Genomic DNA, 24,273 nt, shown 5'->3' on the forward strand with positions numbered 1-24,273 from the left:
CTTGGCCTCTTCTGAAGAGAGAATCGTTCATTTGTTTTCAGACAGACAATGTCACAACTGTGGCATACATCAATCATCAAGGAGGGACTCACAGTCCTCTGGCTATGAAAGAAGTATCTCGAATTCTGGTTTGGGCAGAATCCAGCTCCTGTCTAATCTCTGCGGTTCATATCCCAGGTATAGACAATTGGGAAGCGGATTATCTCAGTCGCCAAACGTTGCATCCGGGCGAATGGTCTCTTCACCCAGAGGTATTTCTTCAGATTGTTCAAATATGGGAGCTTCCAGAAATAGATCTGATGGCGTCTCATCTAAACAAGAAACTTCCCAGGTATCTGTCCAGATCCCGGGATCCTCAGGCGGAAGCAGTGGATGCATTATCACTTCCTTGGAAGTATCATCCTGCTTATATCTTTCCGCCTCTAATTCTTCTTCCAAGAGTAATCTCCAAGATTCTGAAGGAATGCTCGTTTGTTCTGCTGGTAGCTCCGGCATGGCCTCACAGGTTTTGGTATGCGGATCTTGTCCGGATGGCCTCTTGCCATCCGTGGACTCTTCCGCTATGACCAGACCTTCTGTTGCAAGGTCCTTTTTTCCATCAGGATCTCAAATCCTTAAATTTAAAGGTATGGAGATTGAACGCTTGATTCTTAGTCAAAGAGGTTTCTCTGACTCTGTGATTAATACTATGTTACAGGCTCGTAAATCTGTATCCAGAGAGATATATTATAGAGTCTGGAAGACTTATATTTCTTGGTGTCTTTCTCATCATTTTTCTTGGCATTCTTTTAGAATTCCAAGAATTTTACAGTTTCTTCAGGATGGTTTAGATAAAGGTTTGTCCGCAAGTTCCTTGAAAGGACAAATCTCTGCTCTTTCTGTTCTTTTTCACAGAAAGATTGCTAATCTTCCTGATATCCATTGTTTTGTACAAGCTTTGGTTCGTATAAAACCTGTCATTAAGTCAATTTCTCCTCCTTGGAGTTTGAATTTGGTTCTAGGGGCTCTTCAAGCTCCTCCGTTTGAACCTATGCATTCATTGGACATTAAATTACTTTCTTGGAAAGTTTTGTTCCTTTTGGCAATCTCTTCTGCCAGAAGAGTTTCTGAATTATCTGCTCTTTCTTGTGAGTCTCCTTTTCTGATTTTTCATCAGGATAAGGCAGTGTTGCGAACTTCTTTTGAATTTTTAACCTAAAGTTGTGAATTCCAACAACATTAGTAGAGAAATTGTGGTTCCTTCATTATGTCCTAATCCTAAGAATTCTAAGGAGAAATCGTTACATTCTTTGGATGTTGTTAGAGCTTTGAAATATTATGTTGAAGCTACTAAGTCTTTCCGAAAGACTTCTAGTTTATTTGTTATCTTTTCCCGGTTCTAGAAAAGGCCAGAAAGCTTCTGCCATTTCTTTGGCATCTTGGTTGAAATCTTTAATTCATCTTGCCTATGTTGAGTCAGGTAAAACTCCGCCTCAAAGGATTACAGCTCATTCTACTAGGTCAGTTTCTACTTCCTGGGCGTTTAGGAATGAAGCTTCGATTGATCAGATTTGCAAAGCAGCAACTTGGTCCTCTTTGCATACTTTTACTAAATTCTACCATTTTGATGTATTTTCTTCTTCTGAAGCAGTTTTTGGTAGAAAAGTACTTCAGCAGCGGTTTTCAGTTTGAATCTTCTGCTTATGTTTTTCATTAAACTTTATTTTGGGTGTGGATTATTTTCAGCAGGAATTGGCTGTCTTTATTTTATCCCTCCCTCTCTAGTGACTCTTGCGTGGAAAGATCCACATCTTGGGTAATCATTATCCCATACGTCACTAGCTCATGGACTCTTGCTAATTACATGAAAAGAAAACATAATTTATGGTAAGACTTACCTGATAAATTCATTTCTTTCATATTAGCAAGAGTCCATGAGGCCCACCCTTTTTTGTGGGTGGTTATGATTTTTGTATAAAGCACAATTATTCCAATCCTTATTTTATATGCTTTCGCACTTTTTTATCACCCCACTTCTTGGCTATTCGTTAAACTGAATTGTGGTTTGGTGAGGGGTGTATTTATGGGCATTTGAGGTTTGGGAAACTTTGCCCCTCCTGGTAGGAATGTATATCCCATACGTCACTAGCTCATGGACTCTTGCTAATATGAAAGAAATGAATTTATCAGGTAAGTTCTTACATAAATTATGTTTTTTTTTGGTTCAGAACTTTGGACAGCAATCAGCAAGGACAACCCAGGTTGTTCACCAAAAATGGGCCGGCATCTAAACTTACATTCTTGCTTTTCAAATAAAGATACCAAGAGAATTAAGAAAATTTGATAATTGGAGTAAATTAGAAAGTTGCTTAAAATTTCATGCTCTTTTTTGTTTTGTTTGTTTTTTGTTGTTTGCTCTGCTCCGCACAGTGGGAGGGGGGAGGGGGGGAGGGGGAAGGGGTAGGGGGAAAAAAAGAAAAAGAAAACCCCAAAGCACTGTTAGAGAATAAATGATTATGTTGTACCAATACGTTGAATAGTATAAAATATAACTTTATGCATGTATGTTAAATTGAATCAACACAGCATTGTGTAAATTAATTTATGTAAAATTGCCGGACTATATTATGTTTTAATATCTCTTTGTTTTTTTTCACTGTGGCATGATAACAAATGTACTACTTTGTCTTTAAACAATAAAGAAAAATTAAAAAAATGTCATCCTCTATATGAATCACAAAAGAAAAAATTGTGTTCAGTGTCCCTTTAACACAATCTCTGAAGTGAACAAACAAAATCAATACTTCTGCAAACTTGGTGGACGGTGAACTATTTATTTGCTGAAGTTATCTGATTGGTTCACTGTGCAGTGACGCTTGCACAAACATGATTTGCAATAAAGGGTCAGCAGAAGGAATCCTTACCTGCAATTTCATCACAAAACTGAATGTTTATCTACATGTTGTGTTGCCCACTTCAGAGGTATTTTGGAACCAAGTGCTGAGGTCTGTTAAAATAAAAATTGACAAGATTACCTTGCCAACTGTTAAGCATGGGGGTGGATTAATTATGCTTTGGTATTTCTGTGGATGCCATTGAAACATGAAATATTGTAAAATTATAGAGGAGAATGGATTATTTTAAATATCAACTAATCCGGGAAGTCTCACATTAAGTATAAAAACTGAAAATGAAAAGAGGTAGGATATTTCAAGAAGACTATGTGCCTCATGTATTAAGCACCCGTCAGAGAAGGTTCCTGCCGTAGGAACCTGTCCTCATGGCTTTGTGCCATTTCGGAAGTATTTGTTTATCCAGCACCACCCCTGCTCACACATCACCAGGGCCTGTCAAGTACAACAAGCGTGTTTAGGGTGATTTATCTCTGCTAACTCAGAGATGGCGGGGAGAGTAAGATACAGAGTTCAGATAACTGCTTCTTCTTGCATTGTTGAAAGCAGGCTCGCAATAATAAGCCTGCTCCGCTAAGGGTACAGAAAAGTATTCACTGCTTTGTACTTGGTGCCCAATGGTCCCCACCTCTAAATCAGCCATTGCCTTCTTTACATATGGAACAAATACAATTTTCAAATGTCCCTATTTTATTTGAATTTTATTGAAAATCTTTGGGTTGATCTCAAACATGCAGTGCATGCAAGAAAACCTGGTTTCAATCAGTTAAATTCAACAAATAAATACAGGTACAACATTCTTTATTCAAACTGCTTGGGAACATTTGCATCTTAAAGGGATAATAAACATCAAAAATGTTATTGTTTAAAAAAAGATAGCTAATCCCTTTATTTACCATTCCCCAGTTTTGCATAACCAACACTGTTACAGAAATATACTTTTTACCTCTGTGACTACCTTCTATCAAAGCCTCTGCAGACTGCCCCCTTATCTCAGATCTTTTGACAGACTTGCATTTCAGGCAATTAGTACTGACTCCACGTGCATGAGCACAATGTTATCTATATGAAACACACAACGTAATGCTCTCTAGTGGTGAAAAACTGTCAAATGCATTCAGGTAAGAGGTGGCCTTCAAGGGCTTAGAAATTAGCATATAAGCCTACCTAGGTTTAGCTTTCAACTAAGAATACCAAACGAACAAAGAAAAATTGATGATAAAAGTAAATTAGAAAATTATTTAAAATTACATGCCCTATCTGAATCATGAAAATTTAATTTAGACTTTACTATCCCTTTAAAAATGGGACAGCTTGGAGAAGGGATGAGACAATGGGGACGATTTATCAATGTCTATCCGACATGATACGCTGTAGAATGCATTTGACAGCATACGGTGACGGCATTTAACATTGCACAAGCAGTTCTGGTGAACTGCTTGTGCAATGCCGCCCCCTAGCAGGGGGTGTCAATGAACCTGATCGTATAGGATCGGGCGGATTGATGTCTGCAGCCTCAGAGGCAGTGGATCAGTTAAGGAGCAGCGGTCTTAAGACTGCTGCTTCACAACTGCTGTTTCCGGCGAGCCTGAAGGCTTGTGCTGAAACAGGGGTATCAGGGGCCATTCGGCCCCCAATATCTTATGTCATTTAGGCAACATTTGCTTCATAATACAGCTTATGTATGAAACATAAAAGTAGTTTTATATACTTTTTAAATGTTGTATACATAGCACCATCACATAGATAGTACAGTACTGTAATCAGAAAGGTAATAGTTTTTTAAACTAGATATAGACTACTATTTGCAGTTTAGAACTCAAAAAACAAAAACAAATCAAAGATGCAGGCAGAGAAGACTGTGTGTTTAAAAACAAATTGTAATAAAATAATATAATTTATGCTTATCTGAGAAATTCATTTCTTTCATGGCGGTGAGAGTGAAAGTCCACCAGCCATTACTACTGACCACTAGGGGGAGGCAAAGATTCCCAAAACACCAAGAACACTTAAAACCCCCCTACCTCACTGGTAAACAAGTCTGACGTTTAGCCAAGCCAGAAGAAGAAGAAAGGTAGTAATGGACAAGTGGGTGCAAATTTAAACTGCCACCAGAAAAAATATAGTTAAAGAAAAATTTGCAAAAAAAATGGGTAGGTGTCATGGACTCTCACCACCATGATAGAAATGAATTTATCAGATAAGCATGAATTTATATTTTCTTTTATAAAGGTGGTAAGAGTCCACAAGCCATTTCGCCTGGGAAAAAAAACTAAGCTGTGGAGTCCACAAGTAATGTGGGCAGGACAAAAGAATCCTTAAATCCTGGAGCAAAATCTGAAGAACTCTCCTGTATGGAACAAACAGTAGGAGGACAAATAGCCTTAGAAGCAAGAGCAGCATTGGTCTGATTAGAATGGATAAAATGATCCATAGAAGAATAGCAAAGCTGAGCTAAGGGAGTAACCGCAGAATAAGCTTGGATAAAACACACTTAAAATGAGTAGGAAAATATTCAGTGGAACAAGCTTTTAAGGAATCAACATTTAAAGTAGTTGGACAGCTCCAGTATCCTCCATCAAGTAGAACAAACAGACAAACCACAGAAACAAATCAATGTGGCAAACAAACGATCAGGGATTTAAATATGAGAATCAGAGAAACAAACATAAGCAAATAAAAACATGAACATAGAACATCTCAGTATACAAATACACCCAAATACAGCAGCTCTGGCAGAAATGAAAATCCTACCTTTCTATTAACCAAGGACAGCAGAGCAAACAGAGAAGTGCTATGTAGCAAATGCATCTAAATAGTGTGGTGGAAATAAAAAATCTGTGCTAAAACATACAGGGATGTGCGCTACACCAAGGAAGCTTGGCATCGGGGAGGGAATAGAAGAGCCAAAATACGTATGCACATCCTGTAGAGCAAAGAAAGCAGACACTCTCTAACAAGCCGAAGCGCACTAACCACTATCTAAAGAGACACAAAGAAAGCCGACACACACTAAAGAAGCGAACAGGTGCAAACAAAAGTCAAAAAGCTCTATAGAGGCCGACATGCTTTGAGGTCCAACGTGTGCACACAAGGCCGACACACTAAAAAAAGATGACATGCATAAAGAAAACTAACGCGCACTAAAGATGTTGATGCGCACAAAAAGCCTATAGGCACTAAAAAACCTAAACGCAATGTGCACTTAAACAAATTAACGTGCATGAAAATAACTGAAGCGCTAATACAATGACAGATAAAAAATAAGGTGCATTCTAAATAACTAGAAGGTCCCTGCAGCCCATACAGAATATATGATAACAAAATGTCTGTATTAAGTGTCCTCAGGCTATGATGTACTAAACTATATGTAGCTACTAAAAGTCTGTAGGCTATGCGAGTGCCAAAATGACAAGCTCCCACTTTACTGGGCTTAACATCTGCAGACAAAGACTGCTTCCAGTAGATAGTCAATTCAGTGCTGTACACGTGACAACAGAGGATCTATGTGTGTGGAGATGATCCAACAGGAGGAGGATAAGGGTAGTCCTGTTACTAACTCCTCACTGGGTGTAATTGTGCCACTACCAAATACTCCAAAAACTCCCCTTTGTCAAAAAATAGCAGCTCTCTGAGGGAAAAATGGGACTCAAATCGAACTGAGAACCCTTCTCACAGAAGAACATCTGGAGTACCTCAATTCTTTACCAAATATAGGACTAGTTTACCAGTGAGGTGGGAGTGTTTAAGTGCTTTTGAAGTTTTTGGAATCTTTGCCTCCTCCTAGTGGCCAGGAGTGGAATTCCCAGGAGTAATGGCTTGTGGACTCTTACCACCATGAAATAAATTAGTTTATCAGGTTATCACTCTCATCACCTTCATGAAAGAAAGTCTGGATTCAGGAATAAATTGGGGTTTTAAGGATCCGTACCTGTATTAACTGTGCATTACAAATTGCAGAATTATGAAGAGTTTACATTTGTTAAAGTGAATGTAAATTTTGATGCCAAAGTGCCCGGTTTTTAAAAATTCGATTTAAAACAGGGGCACTTTAATTCATAAAAATTTACATTTAACTTGTGTTGTGAAAAAAAAAACACAATTTATGCTTACCTGATAAATTATTTCTCTTGTGGTGTATCCAGTCCACGGATCATCCATTACTTGTGGGATATTCTCATTCCCAACAGGAAGTTGCAAGAGGACACCCACAGCAGAGCTGTAATTATAGCTCCTCCCCTAACTGTCATAGCCAGTCATTCGACCGAAAACAAGCCGAGAAAGGAGGAACCATAGGTGTGTAGTGGTTACTGTAGTTTAAATTTAAAAATTACCTGCCTTAAAATGACAGGGCGGGCCGTGGACTGGATACACCACAAGAGAAATAAATTTATCAGGTAAGCATAAATTGTGTTTTCTCTTGTAAGGTGTAGTCCAGTCCACGGATCATCCATTACTTGTGGGATACCAATACCAAAGCTAAAATACACGGATGAAGGGAGGGACAAGGCAGGAACTTAAATGGAAGGAACCACTGCCTGTAAAACCTTTCTCCCAAAATATAGCCTCCGAAGAAGCAAAAGTATCAAATTTGTAAAATTTTGAAAAAGTATGAAGCGAAGACCAAGTCGCCCGCCTTGCAAAATCTGTTCAACAGAAGCCTCATTTTTAAAGGCCCAAGTGGAAGCCACAGCTCTAGTGGAATGAGCTGCAATCCTTTCAGGAGGCTGCTGTCCAGCAGTCTCATAGGCTAAGCGGATTAAGCTTCTTAGCCAAAAAGAAAAAGAGGTTGCCAAAGCCTTTTGACCTCTCCTCTGTCCAGAGTAGACAACAAACAAAGCAGATGTTTGACGAAAATCTTTAGTAGCTTGTAAGTAAAACTTTAAAGCACAGACCACGTCCAGATTGTGTAACACAAGGATGGAAGAACAATCTCTTCATTGATATTCTTGTTAGATACCACCTTAGGTAAGAACCCAGGTTTGGTACGCAGGACTACCTTATCCGTATGAAAAATCAGATAAGGAGAATCACATTGTAAGGCAGATAGCTCAGAGACTCTACGAGCCGAGGAAATAGCTACCAAAAAAAAAAAAAAGAACTTTCCAAGATAAAAGTTTGATATCTATGGAATGAAGAGGTTCAAACGGAACTCCTTGAAGAACCTTAAGAACCAAGTTTAAGCTCCATGGTGGAGCAACAGGTTTAAACACAGGCTTGATTCAAACTAAAGCCTGACAAAATGCCTGAACGTCTGGAACATCTGCCAGACGCTAGTGCAAAAGAATAGACAGAGCAAAAATCTGTCCCTTTAAGAAACTAGCTGACAATACTTTTTCCAAACCTTCTTGGAGAAAAGATAAAATCCTAGGAATCCTGACCTTACTCCATGAGTAACCCTTGGATTCACACCAATAAAGATATCTACGCCATACCTTATGGTAAATTTTCCTGGTGACAGGCTTTCGTGCCTGTATTAAGGTATCAATAACTGACTCGGAGAAGCCACGCTTTGATAAAATCAAGCATTCAATCTCCAGGCAGTCAGCCTCAGAGAAATTAGATTTGGATGGTTGAAAGGACCCTGAAGTAGAATGTCCTGTCTCAGAGGCAGAGACCATGGTGGAAAGGATGACATGTCCACTAGATCTGCATACCAGGTCCTGCGTGGCCACGCAGGTGCTATCAGAATCAACAATGCTCTCTCCTGTTTGATCTTGGCAATCAGTCGAGGGAGCAGAGGAAACGGTGGAAACACATAAGCCAGGTTGAAAGACCAGGGCGCTGCTAGAGTATCTATCAGTGTCGCCTTGGGATCCCTGGACCTGGATCCGTAACACGGAAGCTTGGCGTTCTGGCGAGACGCCATGAGATCCAGTTCTGGTTTGCCCCAACGGAGAATCAGTTGTACAAATACCTCCGGATGGAGTTCCCACTCTCCCGGATGAAAAGTCTGATGACTTAGAAAATCCGCCTCCCAGTGCTCTACACCTGGGATATGGATAGCTGATAGGTGGCAAGAGTGAATCTCTGCCCAGTGAATTATTTTTGAAACTTCTAACATCTCTAGGGAACGTCTTGTTCCCCCTCGATGGTTGATGTAAGCTACAGTCGTGATGTTGACCGACTGAAATCTGATGTACCTCAGAGTTGCTAACTGAGGCCAAACCTGAAGAGCCTTGAATATTGCTCTTAGTTCCAGAATATTTATTGGAAGGAGAGACTCCTCCTGAGTCCACGATCCCTGAGCCTTCAGGGAGTTCCAGACTGCACCCCAACCTAGAAGGCTGGCATTTGTTGTTACAATAGTCCAATCTGGCCTGCAAAGGTCATACCTTTGGACAGATGGACCCGAGATAGCCACCAGGGAAGAGGATCCCTGGTCTCTTGGTCCAGATTCAGTTGAGGGGCCAAATCTGTGTAATCCCCGCTCCACTGACTGAGCCTGCATAGTTGCAGCGGTCTGAGATGTAAGCATGCAAACGGCACTATGTCCATTGCCGCTACCATTAAGCCGATTACTTCCATACACTGAGCCACCAAAGGGCGCGGAATGGAATGAAGAACCCGACAGGAATTTAGAAGCTTTGATAACCTGGACTCCGTCAAGGTAAATTTTTATTTCTACAGAATCTATCAGAGTCCCTAGAAAGGAAACTCTTGTGAGTGGGGATAGAGAACACTTTTCCTCGTTCACTTTCCACCCATGCGACCTCAGAAATGCCAGTACTACGTCCGTATGAGACTTGGCAATTTGGAAGTTTGACGCCTGTATCAGGATGTCGTCTAAATAAGGGGCTACTGCTATGCCCCACGGCCTTAGGACCACCAAAAGCGACCCTAGAACCTTTGTAAAGATTCTTAGGGCTGTAGCTAATCCAAAGGGAAGAGCTACAACTGGTAATGCCTGTCTTGAAAGGCAAACCTGAGAAACCGATGATGATCTTTGTGTATCGGAATGTGAAGATAAGCATCCTTTAGATCCACTGTAGTCATATATTGATCCTCCTGGATCAGTGGTAGGATGGTACGAATAGTTTCCATCTTGAACGACGGAACTTTGAGGAATTTGTTTAAGATCTTTAGATCCAAAATCGGTCTGAAGGTTCCCTCTTTTTTGGGAACCACAAACAGATTTGAGTAAAAACCCTGTTCCTGTTCCTCCTTTGGAACTGGATGGATCACTCCCATAACTAGGAGGTCTCGTACACAGTGTAAGTATGCCTCACTCTTTATCTGGTTTGCAGATAATTGTGAAAGGTGAAATCTCCCTTTTGTTGGGGGGAAGCTTTGAAGTCCAGAAGATATCCCTGGGATATAATTTCCAAACGCCCAGGATCCTGAACATCTCTTGCCCACGCCTGGGCGAAGAGTGAAAGTCTGCCCCCTACTAGATCTGTTACCGGATAGGGGGTCGTCCTTCATGCTGTCTTAGAGGCAGCAGCAGGCTTTTTGACCTGCTTACCTTTTTTCCAGGTCTGGTTTGGTCTCCAGACCGTCTTGGATTGAGCAAAAGTTCCCTCTTGTTTATTATTAGAGGAAGTTGATGCCGCACCTGCCTTGAAGTTTCGAAAGGCACGAAAATTAGACTGTTTGGCCCTAGATTTGGACCTGTCCTGAGGAAGGGCACAACCTTTTCCTCCCGTGATATCAGCAATAATCTCCTTCAAACCAGGCCCGAATAGGGTCTGCCCCTTGAAGGGAATGTTAAGTAGCTTAGATTTTAAAGTCACGTCAGCTGACCATGATTTAAGCCATAGCGCTCTGCGCGCCTGGTATAGCAAAACCAGAATTCTAGCCGTTAGTTTATTCAAATGAACATGGCATCAGAAATAAAATAATTGGCTAGCTTAAGTGCTCTAAGTTTGCCAAGTATGTCATCCAATGGAGTCTCTACCTGTAAAGCCTCTTCCAGAGACTCAAACCAGTACGCCGCAGCAGCAGTGACAGGGGCAATGCATGCAATGGGCTGTAGGATAAAATCCTTGTTGAATAAATATTTTCTTAAGGTAACCTTCTAATTTTTTATCCATTGGCTCTAAAAAAGCACAACTGTCCTCGACAGGGATAGTAGTACGCTTTGCTAGAGTAGAAACTGCTCCCTCCACCTTAGGGACTGTCTGTCATAAGTCCTGTGTGGTGGCGTCTATTGGAAAACATTTTTCTAAAAATAGGAGGGGAAGAGAACAGCACACCTGGTCTATCCCATTCCTTATTAATAATTTCTGTAAACCTTTTAGGTATTGGAAAAACATCAGTACACACCGGCACTGCAAAGCATTTATCCAGTCTACAAAATTTCTCTGGCACTGCAATGGTATCTCAGTCATTCAGAGCAGCTAAAACCTCCCTAAGTAACACGCGGAGGTGTTCAAGCTTAAATTTAAATGTAGAAATATTAGAATCAGGTATCTTTCCTGAGTCATTAACATCACCCACTGACTGAAGCTCTCCTTCCTCAGCTTCTGCATATTGTGAGGCAGTATCAGACATGGTTCTTAAAGCGTCAGTATGCTCTGCATTTTGTCTCACCCCAGAGCTATCTCGCTAACCTCTAAGTTCAGGTAGTCTGGCTAATACCGCTGACAGTGTATTATCCATGACTGCCGCCATGTCTTGTAAAGTAAACGCTATGGGCGCCCTAGATGTACTTGGCGCCATTTGAGCGTGAGTCCCTTGGACGGGAGTCAAAGGGTCTGACACGTGGGGAGAGTTAGTCGGCATAACTTTCCCCTCGTCAGATTCCTCTGGTGATAATTTTTTTTTAAAAACAGAATATGATCTTTATTGCATAAAATGAAATCAGTACATTTGGTACACATTCTAAGAGGGGGTTCCACCATGGCTTTTAAACATAATGAACAAGGAGTTTCTTCTATGTCAGACATGTTTATACAGACTAGCAATGAGACTAGCAAGCTTGGAAAACACTTTAAATCAAGTTAACAAGCAAATATAAAAAACGGTACTGTGCCTTTAAGAGAAACAAATTTTGTCAGAATTTGAAAAACAGTGAAAAAATGCAGTAAATCAAACGAAATTTTTACAGTGTATGTAATAGGCTAGCAGAGCATTGCATCCACTTGCAAATGGATGATTAACCCCTTAGTTCAAAAAACGGATAAAAAAAAAACGAAATAGACTTTTTTTTTTTTTACAGTCACAACCAGCTGCCACAGCAAGCTGTGGTCCTACCTTCCTCAATAAACGACTTTGGAAAGCCTTTGAGCCCTTTAGAGATGTCCTATAGCATACAGGGGACTCCTGAGGGAAGCTGGATGTCACAGTTTGTAATTTTAACTGCACCAACTGTAACTTGTATACTATAACAGTGGAAAGCCTCAGTAAAACTGTTTCTAGTCAAAATTTAAGCCAGCCATGTGGAAAAAACTAGGCCCCAATAAAGTTTTATCACCAATGCATATATAAAAACGATTAAACATGCCAGCAAACGTTTATATTGCAATATCATAAGGGTATTACCCCTGGGAGTAAGCATGATACCAGTCGTTATTAAATCACTGTATTCAGGCTTAACTTACATTAACCCCTTAACGACTGAGGACGTGCAGGGTACGTCCTCAGAAAAAAGGCAGTTAATGCCTGAGAACGTACCCTGCACGTCCTCAGTGTGGAAAGCAGCTGGAAGCGATCCTGCTCGCTTCCAGCTGCTTTCCGGTTATTGCAGTGATGCCTCGATATGGAGGCATCCTGCAATAACGTTTGTAAGCCATCCGGTGCAGAGAGAGCCACTCTGTGGCCCTCTCTGCACCGGAGATCGGTGGCTACCGGCGTTGGTGGGTGGGAGCCGGACCGGGAGGCGGGGTGGCGGCCATCGATGGCCATGTGGATCTGAAGGGGGGCGGGATCGTGGGCGGGGGTGGCTGGGGGCGCGCACGGGCGCGAGCGCGCGGTGCACGGGAGGGTGGGGGCGGGCGCGTGCACGGGGAGGGCGCGGGGGGGAACCGCTACACTGCAGAAACTGGGGAAATAAAAAATATATTCAAAATAAAATATATACAATGAGCAAGGTGGTGGGGGTTTGTTTGTGGGGGGTGGGGGGTTGGGGGAAGCTACACTACAGAAAAAAACAAAAAAAAACCAAAAAAAAAGCACTTTTTATTGTAAACTGGGTACTGGCAGACAGCTGCCAGTACCCAAGATGGCCCCCAATAAGGCAGAGGGGAGGGTTAGAGAGCGGTTTTTGGGGGGGATCAGGGAGGTTGGGGGCTAAGGGGGGGATCCTACACAGTAGCATATGTAAATATGCTAAAAAAAAAAAATTCATTTTTTTTTAAAAACTCTTTTATTTTAGTACTGGCAGACTTTCTGCCAGTACTTAAGATGGCGGGGACAATTGTGGGGTGGGGGAGGGAAGGGAGCTGTTTGGGAGGGATCAGGGGGTGGGATGTGTCAGATGGGAGGCTGATCTCTACACTAAAGCTAAAATTAACCCTGCAAGCTCACTACAAACTCCCTAATTAACCCTTTCACTGCTAGCCATAATACACGTGTGAGGCGCAACAGGATTTAGTGGCCTTCTAATTACCAGAAAGCAACGCCAAAGTCATATATGTCTGCTATTTCTGAACAAAGGGGATCCCAGACAAGCATTTACAACCATTTGTGCCATAATTGCACAAGCTGTTTGTAAATGATTTCAGTGAGAAACCTAAAATTGTGAAAAATTTTACGTTTTTTTTAATTTGATCGCATTTGGCGGTGAAATGGTGGCATGAAATATACCAAAATGTGCCTAGATCAATACTTGGGGTTGTCTACTACACTACACTAAAGCTAAAATTAACCCTACAAGCTCCCTAAAAGCTCCCTAATTAACCCCTTAACTGCTGGGCATGATACACTTGTGGTGCGCAGTGGCATTTAGCGGCCTTCTAATTACCAAAAAGCAACGCCAAAGCCATATATGTGTGCTATTTCTGAACAAAGGGGATCCCAGAGAAGAATTTACAACCATTTATGCCATAATTGCACAAGCTGTTTGTAAATGATTTCAGTGAGAAACCTAAAGTTTGTGAAAAAATTCGTGAAAAAGTGAACAATTTTTTGTATTTGATCGCATTTGGCGGTGAAATGGTGGTATGAAATATACCAAAATTGGCCTAGATCAATACTTTGGGATGTCTACTAAAAAAAAATATATACATGTCAAGGGATATTCAGGGATTCCTGAAAGATATCAGTGTTCTAATGTAACTAGCGCTAATTTTGGAAAAAATGGTTTGGAAATAGCAAAGTGCTACTTGTATTTATGGCCCTATAACTTGCAAAAAAAGCAAAGAACATGTAAACATTGGGTATTTCTAAACTCAGGACAAAATTTAGAAACTATTTAGCATGGGTGTTTTTTGGTGGTTTTAGATATGTAACAGATTTTGGGGGTCAAAGTTAGAAAAAGTGTGTTTTTTTCCATTTTTTTCCTCATATTTTATAATTTTTTTTTATAGTAAATTATAAGATATGATGAAAATAATGGTATCTTTAGAAAGTCCATTTAATGGCGAGAAAAAACGGTATATAATATGTGTGGGTACAGTAAATGAGTAAGAAGAAAATTACAGCTAAACACAAACACTGCAAAAATGTAAAAATAGCCTTGGTCCCAAACGGACAGAAAATGGAAAAGTGCTCTGGTCACTAAGGGGTTAATCCGGTATCAGCAGCATTTTCTAGTGTTTTCCATCTCTAGAAAAAATTATAACTGCACATACCTGATAGCAGAATAAACTGCACGCCATTCTCTCGCTGAAGTTACCTCATCTGTGTAATCCCCTCAGACATATGTGAGAATAGCAATGGATCTTAGTTACAACCTGCTAAGATCATAGAAACCTCAGGCAGATTCTTCTTCTATTTACTGCCTGAGATAAAATAGCACAACTCCGGTACTATTTAAAAATAACAAACTTTTGATTGAAGAAAATAAATTAACTTTATTTAACCACTCTCTCCTACAACATCCTAGCTTGTTGAGAGTTGCAAGAGAATGACTGGCTATGACAGTTAGGGGAGGAGCTATATTACAGCTCTGCTGTGGGTGTCCTCTTGCAACTTCCTGTTGGGAATGAGAATATCCCACAAGTAATGGATGATCCGTGGACTGGATACACCTTACAAGAGAAAGTACCTTTTACTCTTGACAGCTGCTCCAGCTTCCTCCGTCCGTCGCAAAGCCTCTTCCTGGGTCTAAAATGAGGAATCCGGCTTCCTCCAATCACGGCGTTGAATCAGACACTGATTTCCCCGGAGGGGAAGCTGTGATTGGAGGATGACCTATCCATCATTTCTGATGTCAGAAATGGCTTGGGACGACCGGGAGGAGCTGGAGCGGCTGTCAAGATTAAAAGGTAAGTTTTTTTTCACAACACGAGTTAAATGTAAATTTTGATGAAGTAAAGTGCCCCTGTTTTTAATTGAATTTTTAAAAACCGGGCACTTTATCATCAAACTTTACATTCACTTTAACTGCTGATGTTGTGTAAACTGCTTTTCACTTAGAAAATCAACAAAATATGTTATTTGGTCAGGGTGCCCAATCATACGTCTGTAGCTCTACATGCAGATATCTACCTGTGTTCCAGTGCTGCAGTTTCCTCACCTACATTCAGACACTAATATTTACTTCTAGTTCTGCTGAACAGTGTTCATACTCGCCATGCTTCACGTATATTTCCTATTGGAATTTCTCTTACCTTTGGTACCTGAATATTTGCTTCAGTTCCTAACTGTAGCTAAATAAAAGTTTAATTTGTATTTGCCTTCCCTATATTATTTTGGCCATCAGTTTCTGAGCTCCAACACCTCGGCCTGTTCCTTAACAAGACAAGTGCATTACAAAAAAATGTAAAGTTATTAAAGGAACAGTAAAGCCAAAATGAAACTTTAAAGCAACAGATAGATCATGCAATTTAAAAAACAGCTTCTGTTATCAATATTGCTTCATTCTATTAATATCCTTTGTCAAGAGTAAACCTAGATAGGCATGCTCCATGGCATTAATGCTTGCAACACTGTACAGCATTGCTACAAGCATTGTTGTGAAAACTGCTCCCATAGAATGCTAAAGACGTGCACACTGCTGAGCTGTTCTGAGCCTACCAAGATTTAATCTTGAAAAAGGATACCAAGAGAACAAAGCAAATTTGATAAAAGAAGAAAAACTGGATGCTTTGTCTTACAGGAGCGTGAAACCCACATTTTTTATGATTCAGAAAGAGCATGTGATTTTAAACAACTTTTCATTCTACTTCTATTATCTAATTTGTTTTGTTCTCTTGATATCCTTTGTTGAAAATGATATCTAGGTAGGCTCAGAAGCTGCTGATTGGTGGCTGCACATATATGCCATATGTTATTGGCTCACCCCATGTGTTCAGCTAACTCCCAGTAGTACATTGTTGCTTCTTCAACAAAGGATACCAAATGAATTCGGAATTATGAAAAAATTAAGAATTATTGTCCCTTTAAGATTGAAAGTTTAATTTTGTCTTTACTGTCCGTTTAATATTAGTATTATAATCCACAAGAAACAAAAATATGAATAATAACTATAGAGAATCAATATCTACTATTTCATCAACAAAAAAAGAGACTTACGGCTTCTACTAAGCTGTCCGCACTTCTTTGTTTGTCGCTTTGTTTATTCCTGAAGTCAATAGGTACTGCTAGATTGGACTGAGTAAACGTCCTGTAGGAAATATCCGTATCATCGGTGTACCAGGAGCTTCTCTGCAAAGAAGGGAGACTTCCGTTCATCTGCTCCTTCGATTCTGCTCGGTCCACTCGGATAAGAGGTGTGTAGAAAGGTGTCCTATCCCTGTTGTTTGGGGTGGCTGGTGGAGTAGCCCAGGATCTTGTAGAACGACATGGCGAATGTTTTTGTGCTTTACTGGAGTCCAGGCCAGCAACGGCCATAATCTATGGAAATAAAATGACACAGACGCATAAAGTACTAGTAAGCTCTTGCTAAACATATTTGTAAAGTAATATTGTTCTTAGAAAAGGTAACTACACCCAGCAATAAAATAGAATTAATAAAATGTCAGACATTTTAGTATTCATGTCATGCATATAGTTCTCAAGACACATGAATGCTCATGTGCCTACTTCAGTATGCTTTGATAGAAAAGGACTATGTTTCAACAAAGGATACCAAGAGATAGATACATTTGATAATAAAAAAAAAATTGATAGATTTCTTTAAATTGGATGCTTTATTTGAATCATGAATGTTTAATTGTGACTTCCATATTTGTAACTGTCCCTTTCAGTACTAAATTGAGATGTTTAAAGAAGATCCACAAGAGTTCTATGGAATGCTATACCCATATTACTCTAAAATACACCTCTTCTTTTTGTGTTGAGTATATTCCCAGTCTCTTAAGAAATTATACAGAACTGATGTAGACAAAAAAAGCTGGATCGCAGAGCTTCTTATTGCTTTGACCTAATGTTTGGTTAAAAGTTTCTTGGTTTTGAACAATTATGGCCTAAAATTGATGGAAATGTGTCCTGCCCAGCTTAGGAACTTACAGTAGAAAAGAACAATTATTAAGCTCTAGAAACTCCCCTGATATGTGGGGAGTTTCTAGATCTTAATAATAGACTTGTGCAGCGAAGAAGATGTTGTTTTGGAGGAAATTTTCTTTCCGAATGTTCAGGGAAATTCGTTACACCAAATATTCCTTTGCTGCACTATTTGTTTTGGTTAAAACTTTTTGTTAAAACAAATGTGTTTCAAATCTACAGGTGAAAAGTTCACCAGTAGCTACAATACTTACCGTAATGTGCTCTGTAAAGCACACTAACCTCATCCTCTTCTTATCAGAGCCCTGGCCGTGCTAACAGGAGGCTTAGCACGTTCGGCTCCCGGGAGCTGCACTAACGTTAGTGCAGCTCCTGGGAGGTGAGTATACTAAGCCTCAAGTTAGTGTGCCTGGGGCTCTGGCAAGAAGGGGAACAGGTTAACGTGCTCTCCAGAGCTCGTTAGGGTAAGTATTGTACCCCTAAAAAGTAATTCAAAGAAAACAAATGAACAAGACATATTTCGTCACTATTTTGCTGGTGCATTCATCCGGATATTTGTTTTTGTTACAAATCTGCATTCGTATAGAAATTAATGCACATCCCTACTTAATAATTGGTAGGGGTGTATTTTGACCTAGGCAAACAATGCACTTGCCTAGGGCGGCAGATTCTGGGGGGCAGCACTTTTTGAGTCTCATTACACACAAACTCACTACACACACAAATACACACAATTACTACACACACACACAATAAAGACACACTCACCATATACACGCACGCGCTTTTGAACATGAACATTTACTGAAAATGCCATTTAAAAAGTCACGTTACACCCTCACCAAAAAATATTATGGCTAAAAAGGGCAGCAAAATTTTGAGTGCCTAGGGCAGCAAATAACCTAAATACGTCACTGATTGGTAAGCTTTTCTGGTTTACTATCAGTTTAAAAGACAGTTATAGGGGACAAAATAAATAATGCAAGTATACTGCAAACCTTAAACAGACTACACCTATAAGAATGATTTCTATGTGGATTTAGGGGGAATCAGAGCTCAGATCTTTTTAATTTAAACTAATTCTCTTAGTTCTGTTAAACGACTCCTTGAATATTTCAAAATGAAATGCTAATTGTTCATGATGCGTTCCTCCCACTGACAGCAAGAAAAACTAAATAAAACACACGCGCAACCAAACAGCCTACAGCAGATGGATGATTTATGTCAGTAAGAAATATCACAGAAGTCTATAAATAACTTAGCAGCTTTTAGAAGCCAATTAAATCAGATTATACTAACGATTATGGCAAATGTCACATTGATTGAGGATGTCATAAGATTAAAGACGAGAAAGATAAACACAAAATAATTTCCTGCTGAATAGTTTATCCTTAAAGGGTCATTACCCTCAAAAATATAATAAAGGGCTAGATTGCAAGTGGAGCACAAAAACATAAGCTCTATTGTGCGCTAAAATAGCAAGGGCGTGCTAGTGTCTGCATGTCAGATACCGTGGGTGCGCTAAATCCCTTACATAATAGACTTCTATTGCTGATTCATGGGCTAGATTACAAGTGGTACGCTAATGTTACTGCGTGCATGATATTGAAATATCACACCCGCCATGTGTGTATAACTGGTTTAAAGTAAACTTGCACTATTGAGTGCAATCTAAATTTGGAGTGGCACCCGGTGTGGTCTTCTGCTGCTGTAGCCCATCTGCTTCAAGGTTTGACGTGTTGTGCATTCAGAGATGGTATTCTGCATACCTTGGTTGTAACGAGTGGTTATTTGAGTTACTGTTGCCTTTCTATCATCTCAAACCAGTCTGCTCATTCTCCTCTGACCTCTGACATCAACAAGGCATTGTTGTCCACACAACTGCCGCTCACTGGATATTTTTTTTCTTTTTTGGACCATTCTCTGTAAACCCTAGAGATGGATCCCAGTAGATCAGCAGTTTTTGAAATATTTAGACCAGCCCGTCTGGCACCAACAACCATGCTACGTTCAAAGTCACTTAAATCCCCTTTCTTCCCCATTTTGATGCTCGGTTTTAACTTCAGCAAGTCGTCTTCACCATGTCTAGATGCCTGAATGCATTGAGTTGCTGCCATGTGATTGGCTGATTAGCGATTTGTGTTACCAAGCAATTGAACAGGTATATCTAATAAAGTGAGTGGTGAGTATATATATATATATATATATATATATATATATATATATATATATATATATATACGCTCCAAAGAAATAACTTGCACCCCAGTTTCTTTAATCAGGATGTTACCATGTTATTCACATATTGTGGTACAATTCACATCCAAACACATGGATGTGTTTGGATGTGAATTGTACCACAATATGTGAATAAAGTGGTAACATCCTAATTTAAGAAACCGCGTGCAAGTTATTTCTTTGGAGTGTGTTTGGAGACTCTGCACCGGCCATTATTACCTTACAGGGAGTTCTAAGGTTGTGTAAGATATATATGTCTAAATATGTGTATGTATGTATATTACACAGAAAAGGGGAAGCAGCAGCCAAATTCCTCCCTCCTTCTTGCCATCAGGTTCTGGCTGCAGTAGCACAGAGCAGACATGCCCCAGCAGATGTGCAGCCCAGCTTCAAAGAAGAAGTCTATGTGGCATATTTATCGTGCTCCGTATGGAGCTTGATGCCCCTGTTTCCGTGCGGGCCTTCAGGCTCGCCGGAAACAGAAGTTAGGAAGCAGTGGTCTAAAGACCGCTGCTCCATAACTTGTCCTGCTCTGAGGCGGCGGACAGAAATCAACCTGAATACGATCGGGTTGATTGACAACCCCTGCTAGTGGCCGAGTGGCCGCGAATCTGCAGGGGGTAGCATTGCACCAGCAGTTCACAAGAACTGCTGGTGCAATGATAAATGCAGAGAGCGTATGCTGTCGGCATTTATCGCTGTGCAGCGGACATGATCCACTATATCGGATCATGTCCGCTCGCACCATAATAAATAGGCCCCTATGAAGCAGCCTAAAAAGAACATGGATGATACTGGGATAAAATCATGGCATGGGTCAAATCAACAGTCTGCAGAGACATGTAAACTTTTTGCTGGCAAAAATAAAAGACTTAAATGCAGTAGTGACAGTGTCCCCTAACTGGTACCTCCTATCCCAGCTGTGAATAAATCCAGCACCAACTGGGCAAATTCTGTCCGAACTTCCAATAAATCCATCGCCAATATATGCAGTTATGCAAAACTATATTCTTTCATCTGTCTTTTATTACATAATTATATATTTTAAATTCTATATTAAAAGGGATATTAAACACTTTGAGATAGTAATATAAAATTATAAATCCTATAAATATATATATAAAACTCTGCAATATACTTTCATTATTTATTTTGTCCCTTTTCCTGTAATTCTATTCTGAAATTGTGAGCTTTTCAGTTCCTGTTAGAAATGGAAGTGCAGAACACTGTTATATTCCACACAGCCATTGGCTGCACACTCTAGTGACCTATTTATAACTGTCCCTTATTGGCCACAGCAGAGAAGGTAACCTAAGTTACAAAATGGCAGCTCCCATTGTTTTATAGACACTAAAACTTTACACTTAGTTTGTCAATATTTAAACAACTGATGAAACTTTAAAAAAATACATCTACTGTACATGTTATTTTCAGACTAATCTTTTCTTTGAATGCACCATTCTATCTAGCATTTATTTAGTGTTAAGTGTTTAAAAAGCACCCCAGCCTTAATAAGAATATACAGACATTCACCTCAGCTGTACCACTGCTATGCAAACAGCTTGATTTTAAAAGCACCCCAGCCTTAATAAGAATATACAGACAATCACCTCAGCTGTACCACTGCTATGCAAACAGATAGCCTATGGAAGATAGTTAAATTTTAGACCTGTACCCATCAATTTCGTTAAGAAACACCTTAATAATCTAAAAATGAAAAACCAGTCTGGACCTTATCAAATCACAGCAATGCTGTTGAAGCTCAGTGCGCCGGCAATTGCTAAACCGGTCACAACCCTAATTAACGAATCCTTGGTGTCTGGATACATACCCAAACTTTTGAAAACTGCAAGAGTAGTGCCTATCCATAAAAGTGGAGAGTTAACCTTGGTTTCTAATTATCGTCCTATATCTTTGCTCCCAGTATTGTCAAAAATCTTAGAAAAATGCGTCCATATGCAATTATGTGAGTATTACCAACAATCTAACTATCTGACCCCTGATCAATCAGGTTTTCGCCCGAATCACTCCACTACAACTGCCCTCCTAAAAGTTTGCAACAACATCCAAACTGGCATGGAACAAGGAGACCTAACTGGAGCAATTTTCCTTGATTTTGCAAAGGCCTTTGACACAGTGGACCAAGACATACTACTGCTCAAACTAAAAAACTCTGGTATTGCTGATCGTCCGTTAACCTGGTTTCGATCATATGTATCGGATTGATAACAATATGTCTCCATTTCTGACAGCGACTCCCTCCCTCTCCCAGTCACGTGTGGTGTACCCCAAGGGTCTATTCTCGGCCCCCTACTATTCACATTATTTATAAATGATCTACATAATGTCTGCAAATCATCAACTGTACACATGTACGCAGACGACACGGTAATCTATGCAAACAAATCTGATCTGTCGCAGCTTGAAGCAGTGCTCCAAGACCAACTCACAGAGGTAGAAAAGTGGATCTCAAAAAACAAACTCTTCCTAAACACTGACAAAACTGTCACAATGATCTTTGGAACGGGACCTAAATTACACAAATTACAAAATTCCCATCTTCGCATGAAAACAAAATCCAATTGCAAGCTGACCACAATCCACTCTTTTAAATACTTAGGTATGTTATTAGACCCCAATCTATCTTTTGGCCTCCACATAGAAAAACTTGCATCTAAACTTTATCCAAAACTAGGTGCCCTGTACAGAAACAAATCCTGCCTCAGCCCTACAGTTAAGGAAAAGATTGTACAGCAAATGTTGATGCCTATCATGGATTATGGGGACGTAGTATATGCACCTGCACCGCAAACTCATCTTAATAAACTTAATACGTTGTATAACTCAATCTGCCACTTTGTGCTACAATGTAACAACAGGACCCACCATTGTGACATGCTAAAAGAACTAAACTTGCTGACGCTGGAATCCAGACGCACCCTCCATCTTTCCTGCCTTGTGTTTAAGAGCCTTTCTGGGAAGCTCCCACCCTACCTGAGCAGAATGCTCTCCCCGGCTATTCCCACCTCCTATAACCTCCGACCCAGTACCAGTACATTATTTAGCTTGCCTCAATACAAAAAGAAAGCAGCTCAATCCTCCTTTTTCTACAGAGCACCACAATTATGAAATAACCTCCCCCACACTTTAAAAACTTCCCCAAGCCTAATATCCTTTAAGAGATCCCTCTCTACATATCTCTAAACAGAATGTGCCTGTCATGGTTGATTAAATATGTCCTACCAGTTCTATGTTAAATGTTTGCATATATTGTGTATTATTATTGTTTTTGTATTTTATTGTACACTATTGTATCAATGCAATGTTTTGTGGTCCCAGGACATACTTGAAAACGAGAGAAATCTCAATGTATCTTTCCTGGTAAAATATTTTATAAATAAATAAATAAATAATGTCCCTTTAATGTTTAAAATAAAAAAAGAACAGGCAAAAAAAAAAAATGCTTAAAATCGATACAATACTTAAATTAACATGCATTATACAACAAAATACATATCATTTAAACATTGTATATAAATGTACCGACATAGCTCCTATAGTTATAATAGAATTTTTTTAATTGTATTTTTGTCTTTATTAGTCAGGTATAGACATTGACGTATAGATAGGCGTTCTGTGGGCGTTCGTTGGGTGTTCCAGGGGAGTAATCTGCATTTTACTTGGGATTAGTGATGTCGCGAATAGTTCGCCGGCGAATAGTTCCCGACGAACATAGCATGTTCGCGTTCGCCGCAGACGGCGAACATATGCGATGTTCGGTCCGCCCCCCTATTCCTCATCATTGAGTAAACTTTGACCCTGTACCTCACAGTCAGAAGACACATTCCAGCCAATCAGCAGCAGACCCTCCCTCCCAGACCCTCCCACCTATTTGATCGCATTTGGCGGTGAAATGGTGGCATTAAATATACCAAAATGGGCCTAGATCAATACTTTGGGTTGTCTACTACACTACACTTAAGCTAAAATTAACTCTACAAGCTGCCTACATGCTCCCTAATTAACCCCTTCACTGCTGGGCATAAAACACGTGTGGTGCGCAGTGGCATTTAGCAGCCTTCTAATTACCAAAAAAGCAATGCCAAAGCCATATAAGTCTGCTATTTCTGAACAAAGGGGATCCCAGAGAAGCATTTACAACCATTTATGCCATAATTGCATAAGTTGTTTGTAAATAATTTCTGTGAGAAACCTAAAGTTTGTGAAAAAGTGAACAATTTATTTTTATTTGATCGCATTTGGCGGTGAAATGGTGGCATGAAATATACCAAAATGGGCCTAGATCAATACTTTGGATTGTCTACTACACTTAAGCTAAAATTAACTCTACAAGCTGCCTACATGCTCCCTAATTAACCCCTTCACTGCTGGGCATAAAACACGTGTGGTGCACAGTGGCATTTAGCAGCCTTCTAATTACCAAAAAGCATCGTCAAAGCCATATAAGTCTGCTATTTCTGAACAAAGGGGATCCCAGAGAAGCATTTACAACCATTTATGCCATAATTGCATAAGTTGTTTGTAAATAATTTCTGTGAGAAACCTAAAGTTTGTGAAAAAGTGAACAATTTATTTT

General features: G+C 39.9%; 1 protein-coding gene across 1 annotated transcript in view; it reads right to left on the reverse strand.

The window, feature by feature from the left end:
- CACNA1D (calcium voltage-gated channel subunit alpha1 D) overlaps window positions 1-24,273 on the reverse strand; it is a 764,995-nt gene that overhangs the window by 27,210 nt on the left and 713,512 nt on the right. The window contains 1 exon segment of the mRNA XM_053689359.1: window positions 16,509-16,829. Within this exon segment, the coding sequence (XP_053545334.1) occupies window positions 16,509-16,829 (321 nt within the window).

This window comes from Bombina bombina, chromosome 7 (genome assembly GCF_027579735.1).
Source record: "Bombina bombina isolate aBomBom1 chromosome 7, aBomBom1.pri, whole genome shotgun sequence".
In the NCBI taxonomy this organism is placed as follows: Eukaryota; Metazoa; Chordata; class Amphibia; order Anura; family Bombinatoridae; genus Bombina; species Bombina bombina.